General features: G+C 39.5%; 1 protein-coding gene across 1 annotated transcript in view; it reads right to left on the bottom strand.

Annotated features, from left to right (window-relative positions):
* Positions 1-11,733, bottom strand: part of diaph1 (diaphanous related formin 1) — a 120,769-nt gene extending 109,036 nt beyond the window's left edge. Inside the window, exons 1-4 of the mRNA XM_010783200.1 lie at positions 11,641-11,733; positions 9,844-9,938; positions 6,479-6,580; positions 2,941-3,180 (exon numbers count right to left, since the gene is read on the bottom strand). Coding sequence (XP_010781502.1) covers positions 2,941-3,180; positions 6,479-6,580; positions 9,844-9,915 — 414 coding nt within the window. The 5' untranslated portion in view covers positions 9,916-9,938; positions 11,641-11,733. The remainder of the gene's footprint in view (positions 1-2,940; positions 3,181-6,478; positions 6,581-9,843; positions 9,939-11,640) is intronic.
* Between the last annotated feature and the right edge of the window lie 356 nt (positions 11,734-12,089).

Below are 12,089 nucleotides of genomic sequence, written 5' to 3'. Positions count from 1 at the left end.
TCTCTCTCTCTCTCTCTCTCTCTCTCTCTATCTCTCTCTCTCTATCTCTCCCTCTCTCTCTCTCTCTCTCTCTCTNTATAAAAGACACCTGTCCACAACCTCAAACAGTCACACTCCAAACTCCACTATGGCCAAGACCAAAGAGCTGTCAAAGGACACCAGAAACAAAATTGTTCAACAATTTTGTTTCTGGTGTCCTTTGACAGCTCTTTGGTCTTGGCCATAGTGGAGTTTGGAGTGTGACTGTTTGAGGTTGTGGACAGGTGTCTTTTATACTGATAACGAGTTCAAACAGGTGCCATTAATACAGTGGAGGACAGAGGAGGCTCTTAAAGAAGAAGTTACAGGTCTGTGAGAGCCAGAAATCTTGTTTGTTTGTAGGTGACCAAATACTTATTTTCCACCATAATTTGCAAATAAATTCTTTAAAAATCAGACAATGCGATTTTCTGGATTTTTTTTTCTCATTTTGTCTCTCATAGTTGAAGTATACCTAGGATGAAAATTACAGGCCTCTCTCATCTTTTTAAGTGGGAGAACTTGCACTGACTAAATACTTGTTTGCCCCACTGTATGTGTTGCTAATGTTCTCCAGCTGAGCAGATCTAGCCTGCAATCTTTAGTTAGCAGTGCACTTTTCCCCGGTGAATGTTTGTTTGGTCACTTGTTCAACATGCAATTGTGCAACAACAGATGTGTTTATGTTGCAGGCAAGATAAGGAGACGTCAGCAGGAAAACGTATGTTGGTTTTTGTTCAGAGTCTGTGGCACTGTAGCATAGCAGGCAGCTATCTAGCTCACTGTATCTTTCTGCTCTGCTTATTATAGAAAAATTACCACTTTATTCAAGATTTGATTGCCTACATGGAAATAATGTCTCCATACATGTATATGAAAACCGGAGCAGTATTATTTATCTTCATTCAACGAAAAGAATAATGAAAATATATTTTCTCCGTTTGGTTTTTGTTTGATTTTTCAAAATAGAATACTACTATCACTATATAATATGCTTTAATAGACACATATTTTTCTGCAACAGTCAAAAAGAGATTGTGTTCCATAACAGATTGCTATGTGTCTCTGTGCTTCACTCAGCTACCATAATCCCTTTCAGTAGTTTGCAGAGGATTCTAAAGGTGGTTTAATGTCTCGTACAGCAGAGTGGACACATATTCACAATGAAATGACCTCTCCTGTTCTTTGTGCCTCTCTCGTTCCCCTCAAAAAGAAACCATTTTTCAATTTCTCAGATACATTTCCATCATTTCTGTTTTGCCAATTCATATATGTGTCAATATCCCAGGCAAACATCCCTCCTGTGGTGTGCGTTGCTGTGTATCTCTCTAGGTGATCTATTGGTAGACAGCAGCATGCTCAGCCCTGCTGGGTTTAATCATGTTTGTATTATCTCTTCTAATCAAACATTTTCATCTCTCTTTTCATTTCCGTTCTCCCATTTTTTTTTTTTAAATCTTCAAGTGCTGGCTCACAAAAGGTCCCTCTCTGAATTTAGATGGATGGTAATCATAGTTGACAATGTAAACATTTTAGCTTTTTCCAGATGGGCCGGGTGCAATTTTCCTGTGCTGTGGAGTGTGCCGTGGAATTAAGTTGTCAAACTCAGGGGCAGGCACAAAGGTGATGTCTTCCTCTGCATATCCTGTCTCTGACATTGACGCACATCTTAGTCCCACCACATACCGGCATGACGATAAGCAAGGCACACTGGAACAGCAGCTTAACAGTGTGAACATACAAAACATATTCCTTCATAGACTGTTATTAATTGACTAAATAAGTGTCACGCTAATGAAACTAATCCATCATGTGTATGAATGCAAGTTTGTGTACGTACATACACGGGTGTTTATGAGCATTAGCACCCAAGTATAACAGGGCAGAGAGATGGCAGTGATGAATGACTGCAGTGGTTGTTACTGTGGAAACTGCAATGAATGTGTGCCAACAGCTGTAATGTAACCGCTGGAGAAGTCTCCACTTTAAGGATTACACTCTGTTCTCCCCGTAACTGTCATACGGGAAAACGTACTGTTCAGTCCTCTTGCCACATAAAATCTAAAAGATACATTTATTTGCTATTTTTCTGCCACACGAAGCCCAGTTTGTCCTGCAGTGTGTGAGAGCTGTCAAAGGGATACACGCCGTAGCCTCAGTTATCTAGTCAGAGCAGAATAAGAATAAAGCGCTCCCTGGGTTTGGCTGCTTTGATAGATTTTAGTAGATTAACAAGAAAAAAGTGTTTATTGTGCTTGATAGTCAGGGATGATAGTGATCAATCAAACAAAAGAGTTTCAAACAAAATGTCTAATAACAGAACCATTAAAGATAAGTATGCCATGCTGATAGGATCAGCCAAGGTAAAAGACAAAAAACACTTACTCTTGTATAGCCTACCTGAGGGTAACACCTTTAAACACGCAGCCACACACACAAAGCCCCCAAAAGTACAACCCCCACACACACACACACACACTCAGAATTGTTCTAACGACTTATTGCATATTTTTAAAGTTTGTTTGTCTCCAAAATAATAGGCTAAACACAAACAATTGTAATTCAATGTTTATATTGTGAATGGCCATTTCAACATGGGGTTTTTCATTAAATGTATAATAATGAGAATTTTGAAGAATCTAAGTGTTCAGTATGTATTTGTTGTGCTTACCAAACTCGGGTTTAATGTGGTCATTGTTGCGGTTTTAAAAATAATATATAGTTGGAAGTGCAACTGAACCTCGGTGTAAAAATCTGTAAAAAAGGCTTTTATTGAGATGTTCTTCCTGAAACACGCATCACTCATGGTGAACCGCTACCGATGGAGGGATTAAGGACTACATACTGCACTTACTGACTACATAACTACTACATAACTGACTACATAACTGTTGTTGTTAAGGTCAGCATTTTAACCCTCACCTTGCAGAGGGAGCTGAGGTCGAAGCCATATGATTGGGCGTTGCGAGAGCCTGCATTCATGTAATTTCCCAGCAGCAGAACCAGCTCCAGCAAGCGTCCGAAAGAGCGGCTCTTCCTGACCTCGTCACACGCAGCGTTCACTGCCAGGATGTCTGGACGGATGTTGTTAACCTGCTCCTCAAACTGCAGCCGGAAGAGGATGTTGCTGAGACGAGGACGCAGCCGCTTCACACTGCTCATCTGGAAGAGGAAAAGAGAGATAAAGGATACAAAAAAAGTATGAAGCAAAAAAGAATAATACTAAAATGAAAATAATAGAAAAGAGAATAAAGGAAAGCTAAAGGAAATGATGTTAAAAAAGAGGGAACAAAATTAGAGGCCAGAGACAAACTTTAAATAACTACAATAACACGTTTGGCACACTCTCACATTAGGCCTATCTAATTTAAAATACATTTATGCAACCGACATACTGAAAAGTGTTGCTAGGCAGTAGTAATAGATGCTGGCACTGATTTGATTTGGGACCCAGGTCTGGTAAGTTAATTGTGAAGTTAGTGTCCATATAGGGCAGGCAGCAGAGGGGGTGGAATATACAATAGGCCGCCTTGGATTACCACTCTCACACAATTAGAGAAAATTGGGGAATATTGCATTGGGCCGAGGGCCTGGCCACAGCCATGAGTGTGAATGTGTGTGTATGTGTGTGGGGGGGTGGGGGTGGGGGCGCAGGTTCCAATTGTCTGTTTCACACAACAGCTGGCTGTGCGGTTTGATGTCCTCCATCCAGGGTTTAATTATAGCTACTGTAATTTTATCAAATGACTATTTCAGTCGGTGAGTGAGCGTATGAGTGAGCGTGTGTGTGTAAGTTTGTATGAGAGAAATAGAAAAGAAAGACACGTAGAATAATATGACAACATTAAGAAGAACCAAGGTGCACAAGAACCAAACATAATGCTGAAAGGGAGCCCAGAGATGGGATAGATTATGTGATAAGGATATTGAAGTGGGTCGAACGTAATCAAAAGGAAGATAGAAAGCAGAATATGGCCTTCAGAATGAATGTCTGCAGCTGCTTGTTAAAGGCTACAGAGGCCATTCTACAAAACTGAGCTCCTGAAGGTCGTATTTAAAAGAGAAGGGGAGGGGTTCAAACATAAAAAATGGACTATGAAGATGATGTTATATACCGGTAAATGATTGCATCATGTTGCAAACCTATTGAGATGTGGGATGGTGAGAGAGAAAAGACTAAGGTTGTTCGGATTGATCATCCACCAATCATTATTGGTCTGTATAACAGCCGGTCAGATGATGCATTGATTCTGAAATTGAAATGTGTAATACCAATGTTCCTGCTTTCTCCCATGTTCTTGTATTGTCTCTAAAATAATCTACGTAGCGCAGCAGGCTCGGCGTCTCTTGTCTTTTTTTTTTCCGTGAGCCGAGGGTCACTTCCATTTGTAATAGTATTTTTTTTTAACACGTATTTTTTGCACATTTTTGTGTTTTGTCTAAACAAGAAGCCAGAGAGACACGCCAACAGAAAAGCATAGGCAGCCTAAAACCCACCGTATAAACAGCGCAGAGTAGCAGAATCGCTGGTTGAACAGCGTGGAATAATTTTTTTTAAATAGACTCCTGATCTGGAATCATATTAGTCAATACTGTTTTAAGCGATCTGCCCCAAAAATCCTGGTCTGAGCAGCCTAACAGTGAATTTACTCTATGGAAATATTTTCCAAGGCCCATAAGTTTGACCCAGTTTATCAGTTCAAACTGTCCTGACTGAGCACACGCACTGTAACCTTGACTGCTGTGCTCTCAGTGTTCTGTCTCCCTGTTCCTGCCTGTTGGCGTCAGCTGATAGAGGTGTTATGATTCTATCTTGTTATGCAGCATGTTGATTATTTTCTCTGAACTAGCTAAACACACGGGTGTTCAGCTAGTTCAGAATTGACGTGGCAACTCTAGCGTGAAGTCAGAACCTCTGACTCTTTGACTTGTTTTGTGAATTCTCCAACCGAGGCTCCTAAATAAACCAGCAGTGTTTGACATCAAAGCTCCAGCTCTCCTCGTGTCTCCTTCATGAGTCGGTGACTCCTCCTGCATTACTACACAGAAGTTTCCCCAACACTCTACATTCCTCTCATGTGATCAAAAGTTTTATAATCATGAACCATAAAGTGTAAAAGCAAATGAATCTGAGTAAATATTTTGGTAAATACATGTATTTGTGGAGCCTCAACAACAATGTTGATGAAAAACCTTAATTCAAAGACATGGCAGTCATAGGGACCGTTACCGCAGGTGAGCCAGCAGCATGACCACGCAGGAAAACACTCTTTGGAAATCATCAACCACAACTGACAGCTATTGTACTGTATAACATTGACTATGCATGAATAATCTAAACTTATTGTATGGAGATGGATGTACATAATTAGTCTGTTGTAAGATCAAGGGCTTTGTTTGCTTCTTTCCTGACTTCTTGTCAGAAGGAAACATTAAACGTGTTCATATACTACAGCAGCTGCACAAAAAAACAACATATATATATATATATATTAACCTAGTGACCAAGGCAATGTAAGAAATGTTACAATGCAATTAGATATTTTCCCATTTAATGCTACTATAAGCAAGGTTAAGTTCAAATCTAGTATGAGAGTGGCACACATGGAACCAGAAGAGATAAAGTGCATGCGTTTGCACAATGGTCAATTAAAAATTCCCTTTGAACCGGGCCTTTCTGATAGGTGAAAGCACACAGGCCTCCTTGGGCCCACGCAGGCACAGCAGCGATACAACATTATATAAACAGGCCCCTCTTTGTTCTACGTCTCCCTGATGAACACTAAACAACAGCTGAGCATGCTCTATTTTTCTCCCCCTCCCCTCCCAATCAACCTCTCAGTCACTGCGTTTTCAGTCAGTGATAAGATTCTCTTTCATGTGTATATGCTAAACAGGTGGGTGTTTTGGTGCAGAAGTAGATGAAGATTATTTTATTTTTTGTCATTAACTTGGTTGCTAGGCAGAAACACAGAATTCACAAAAAGGGCTACGTTTCCCATGAATAATTTAAAATAAACCTCCTTTGAAAAGACTTTAAGAAAATGATGCAGACGTAATTAGGCAGCAGTGCTTCTCTTTAATGTGCATACATTAGTGCTGCAGTCTACAGGTGTCTTGTCATTCCTCTTACTGTACGGCTTAAAAAGATTTTAAAAAGCTTGGGATTAGGATATTCACATTTAAGTGCTCCGTTTGTGTGTGTGTGTGTTTCCAGGAAACCAAGAGAAAGGAAGAGATAGGAGGCAAACACAAGACAATTTACATGAATATGACATTTACATAGTTATAAACCAGCTCCATAAAACTCTGTTGCTTCATTTTACACACAGTTAAAGATCCTGCATGAACAAAAACACTTCAATATAGTGTGTGTGTGTGTGTGTGTGTGTGTGTGTGTGTGTGTGTGTGTGTGTGTGTGTGTGTGTGTGTGTGTGTGTGTGTGTGTGTGTGTACTTACCACAACCCCAAACTGCTCAGGCTCTGACAAATTGGCGTACTCGTTTTTAAACTTGGCCAAGGCGTTCAGCTGCTCTTGTTCAGGTAGGTGCTTCACAAGGTTCTACAAAAAAGAGAGAAGAAGAAAAGCAGTGAGAAGCAATATGGAGCAAAGCAGAGAAAAGCAACTGGTTATTCATCAAATGTTGAATGATCGTTTCATGATGCCTGAGACACTTAGGTATAATAAGTGTAGTTGGTGTGGCATTATACCCTTCTTATTTCATCTTTTAATGTCTTAACCATGTAGAAAATGAAATAATCTAAAGTTTTTATTAAACTCTTTGCCATTGGGGGATTGTCTGTAATGGCTCTCACAGCAATGTGGTTGCCTGCAGTCCATGCCTCCAGAGCAATTTGGTGTTTTCTCTAAATGTAATTATAAGAGCCCTAGGACTACAACTTTGTAGTGCGCAGTCTTGTTAGGAAATCGAACCTACTGCTGTTAGACTGGCTGCATATTTGTGTGTCAGGTGTTTTACTTTCAATAAAAATAAAGTTTTGTGACTCCAATTAAATGTTTGTTACTATCAAGCAGGAGACTATATCCTTAAGGCTATTTATACGTAAAATGAAAGTGATTGGGGTTTTTAGATATCCAAAAGGAATACATGGTCAATTATTTAAGCCATGTCCATTAAATTGCCTTCTCTGAATGTAACAGCCATATCAACAAATACTGCTACCATATGGTACATATATAGGTCTGATGCATTCAAACTCGGCTGAAAATCTGTTTCCAACGCCTGAAGTAAAAACAAATATTGCCACTTTGAATACCTGAGTTAAATGGCACTTTATTTAATCAATTTTAATTATCTGCAGGTTGTAATTAACAATTATTGATCAAATGAATACTATAATTTCTTTGACATCCGTAGTTAATGTTTGTTTTGGTTCATTATTTTTAGCTAACGGTTTAGTTAATCAATCTAAAAGCTTTATAGGCATTCCTTAACTTCCTCTTATTCAACCTTTTAAATTATTGGTACGGCTGATTTAAAGTTAGCTTGAAGAATTTACACTGTATGCTTGATTTTAGTACAGTAGAGTATGTTGGGGAAATATTTTCATCGGCCCATAACTTTGACCCAGTTCATCAGTTTGTACTGCCCAACCTTGGCTGCTGTGCTCTCAGTGTGTTGTCTCCCTGTTCCTGCCTGTTGGCGTCAGCTGATAGAGGTGTTATGGTTTTATCTTGTTATGCAAAATGTAGAGTATTCTCTCAGAACCAGCTAAATACATGGGTATGGGGTAGAGATATTCAGAATGGATTTGTTTGTCAACTCGTGGCACAGCACGTCTTGTGAATTCTCCGGCCGAAGCTCCAAATAAACCATCAGTGTTTGCCATCAAAGTTCCTGCTCTCCTCGTGTCTCTCTTGAGTCCTGTCTCCATTGCTTCAGAAGTTTCCACCACAGAGTATAGTTGAGTATAGTTTCCCCTTGTGGGATTTATAAATTCTCCTTCTTCTATTGCAATTATACTGCGATAATTCCCGACTGGCATGACTGCCCAGGAAGTCAATAGAGGCCTCCAGCTTGGAGAAACTCCTGCTGCCATAGAACTGACACAGGCTGCAAAACATGAGCACAGTTCCTCAAATCATCTGACACTGTTGACCCTCTCTGTCCTTACACTACTGTTAGTAGCTTAAGGTTTGCTGACCAGTTGTTGCCGACTGTTCCCAGGGTCAAGCTGCAGAAAGAGGGTAAAAGTGCTCAAAACGTCTGTGACAGTCTCCCCTCGGAAATCAGCCAAGTAAACTCAGTTTCTTAGTATTTAACTCTAAAACATATTTTCACTTATTGTCTTTTTATTTATTTCGGTTCATTAACATGGATTCTCTTCTAACCCATTCATCATTAATTCATGTTTTTATGCAAATGTTTATTTTTTCATTAGCATATTATGCAAATCCATGCCATTATCACAACATTAAATACACTAAAATGTATAAATATGAACATGAAATGAAATAATTGTCAAAAATAACAAATTTGACAGTAAGCGTGCCTGAAAAAAATAGATAAGTAATAAATAATAAGAGTCCAAAATGCAGTAGTTCATATACTGTACCTTAAACTTGAGCCTAACCAAAGTGCACTGAAACGATCAGTAGATATTAGTAAATCCACGTATGGGGGGACAAAAGGTACAAATGCAGAGAGACAGTTTTGCAGTTATTTAGAAAAACGGCATCACGTGGTTTCTCACTCATTGCACCTTCCTCCTATTTGCTTTACCTAGCCTGGAAAAAGCTAAAAGAAATGTCACAATAGTTAGTCTAGCAAAAATCGTTTTAAAAATGAAGGCTGGAAGAAAGAGACACATTACCAACTGAGCAGGAGTAGGGCTGCACTTAAGGTACACTCCCAGCCTTGTGGTAAAGAGCCCCACAATGTACGGTAAGTTGAGAGAGGTTTCAATATTGATACTCGAGCTATGTACATGCAATTAGAGTTAGGTGGTCAGTCCAAGAAGGACATCTACTTATGGCGCTTTTCCACTGCAGCACGTAGCACGGTTAAAGCTTTTCCACTAGGGGTAGTTCCGGCACAGGGCTACTTTTTCACCTTTTTTCTGGCCCTCCAAAATCGAGGTTCTTACCGAGCCAACAACCGGGCTGAATATGCTAAACTAAAACTAGTGACGTAAACACTCTCGACTGCTGAATGGTCAGAGAGAATCGCTGGCAAGGGGGCTACAACTACAACAGAATGAACATATTTTACCTTGATTTAATTGTAATACACGTTTCAAAATGATACCGAAGTAACAACATACTGATACCGGTTAGTAAAAACCATGAATTAATGCTTTGACAAGTCTGCAGACAGACGGCAGGCGAAAACCTTTTAAAATGTGTGTTTTCTGAATGGAGATCGGCTAAGCTAACGCAGTATATGCTCCGTCCACACTCACAACAACGGCCTACAGACATAAATAAAGCAGCGACTGTATTCGCCATGACACACAGTCTGTGGTTTGTACTTTTTTAACTTTTGTCTAGTTTCTGAACAGATATGAGGAGCTGTGAGCTCTGAGTTGCTAACAGCTAACGGATGATGTTTTGATTTTATGGTTCGCATTGAAGATGACATCACAGCAGTTTTACGCAGTGTCGCTCCGCCCGCCGAACAGCCGATCGCCCCGCCTACACTGCGGTACTATAGTTACTACCCCAGGTATTAAACTGTAATGGAAACGCAGCATAAAGTGAGCATAGCCTACCAAGGCCGAACCATGCCGTGCTAGGTCCTGCAGTGGAAATATGCCATTAGTCTAAAGCTCTGATTATTTGTATAAATGTATGCACTGTGCTACCTGGATCATTGGTTCAGTGAGTTGCTCCTCATCCACTTCCACTATCATTCGACAAATTTCCTGATAAGGCATACGGAAGGATCCCAGGAAGATGGCTACAAAGAAACAATCAAAAGATGAAGCAAATGCTGGGATTAATAAAATATTGATTCACCAGTTATGAACAACATTGTTGCACTTACAGGCAATCGATCATACTTATCAATTATGTGAAACATACAAAGAATAGTGTGAAATATAACAAATAACAGCTCAAGGTCACATAAAGGACATTAAGTAGTAACTAAAAGAGAAAGTTAAATTAAAAAATGCATCATAAACAAGTCAGGGGAGAAAAGTTAAATGATACTGATCATCAAGCAAGGGGTACCACTTGGGACTGAATGGTGAATGTCTTGTCAGGAGAAGTCGTTAGTCGTGCCAGGGGTACCATGAGGAATACTGTCTCAGGGCAGTTCAAAGATGTGTGACTCGGCTAGGTCTCTTATAATGCAGAACCTTTAAGATTAATAGGAACATCTGAAAGTAAAAACTGTGGTAAAATGAATATCAGGTCAGAGTTTGAAAGTGTTTTGTATCTGAAGTGTTTTAGACAACAAATGATCATGCTATAGAGTAGAACCATTTCTTTTTTAAAACAGGCCTCTTTTACTATATCAGTATCCATTTTCTGCAAAAGGTTTATGATACAGTTCTGGTTCTACTCTATTGTTATGCTATAGAGTCGAACCAGAACTAACACTACAAAAAAACAGGCTTTGTTTACGATCTCATTGTTGATTATTATGTAAAGCTTTAAGTACAATTTCAAAAAGTGGACTGACTACAGAAATTTAAAAAAAAGTCACTGGTGACTCAATGTGATGTGTGGGTACCTTTTTAGCAAAAATGTAATTCTAATTCTTCACATGGCAAACTAATGCACTCACATTAATAGTGACCATCAATCAAGAAACACAATTAAAACCACACAAACTCATTCTCAACTCAAAGCTGTTAGACTCTTTACCTCCTATGGTGTAACACATAAAGCGCCTACTCTCCTTTTTTTTTCTTTCCTCGTTCCCGTTCTATAATTTCCGCTGTGTGATTTATCACTGTTACTGGGCTGATTAGTCTCATTTTGCTTTAATACATGAAACAAAGGTCAAAGCTTCCCTTGATATAAGCCAATGAGGTGGGAAGATATGGGAGTGCTTAAGAGATCAGCTGGATCCTCATTAAAGCTGTGTGCTTTCAAAACGGACATTTTAAGACCAAACATGGGACGTGCAAAGACGTACAAGAGAGAGAGAGAGAGAGAGAGGGAGAGATAGAGAGAGAGAGATAGAGAGAGAGAGAGAGAGAGAGAGAGAGAGAGAGAGAGAGAGAAAAAAATACATTTTCTTGCTTATGATCAGAATTTAGCAGTTAGATATTTTTTTCCTCGGGTTTCTTTTTCCTTGATGGGTGCTTAACAAAATAATTAATTATAATTAGCTCAGTGTTTTTGAAGACATGAGTCAGAGCTACTTGTGGCCAGGTGTTTTCTTGCTTTAATTGCTCTAGCAACATACAAAAGGTGGAACTCATTCCCTTCCAAAATGCTCCACGGGGGTCACTTTACGGCATGAAAAGAACATCTAATAAGGGCTACAGGAGGCGACTTGTGAGAGATAAAGGGGCAAAGTCTGTTTCAAGGACCTGCGGAGGCTAAAGCAGAATGAATGCCCATTAGACAGTAACATCTAGACACATGGAAGTGTATAAATCCAGTCCATGGGAGGAGGTTTGGGCCTAAGGGAAACAAATACTTACATAGATTTTGTGCAATCTTAGCATCGAGCACCTTGAGCTCTTTAATTCTCTTCTTTATAGATTTCTTATCCTCCAGATCCTCCTCTTCTTTTTTGGCTGACGAGGACAGAAACACTGAATTATTATTAACACACACACACACGGTAACATTTACACAAATGCACACACTTACTTTTTTGCTAACAGATGTAGGACACAAATATTTAGATATCACGATGAACTTATATATTACTACATGAGGAGGGGGGGAAAGTGACTGTAATGTCCAGATGTGTTTATGTCTTTTTTGCATTGTGATACTGCACTCGTTTTGTGTTGTTGTGATTACATATATTTCCAAATGAATACAGTCCACCATGACAGAATGGTTTTCTGTCAGAGAGGCATGGAAAAAGGGATTATGGAAATGGAGTGATCACAGCAGGGACATACTGTATGTACGTATGGGT

Source organism: Notothenia coriiceps, unplaced genomic scaffold, assembly GCF_000735185.1.
Source record: "Notothenia coriiceps isolate Sejong01 unplaced genomic scaffold, NC01 NC01_scaffold00024827, whole genome shotgun sequence".
Lineage (NCBI taxonomy): Eukaryota > Metazoa > Chordata > Actinopteri > Perciformes > Nototheniidae > Notothenia > Notothenia coriiceps.
The sequence above is the reverse complement of the archived record's forward strand: the minus strand, read 5'-3'. Positions and strand labels throughout refer to the sequence as shown.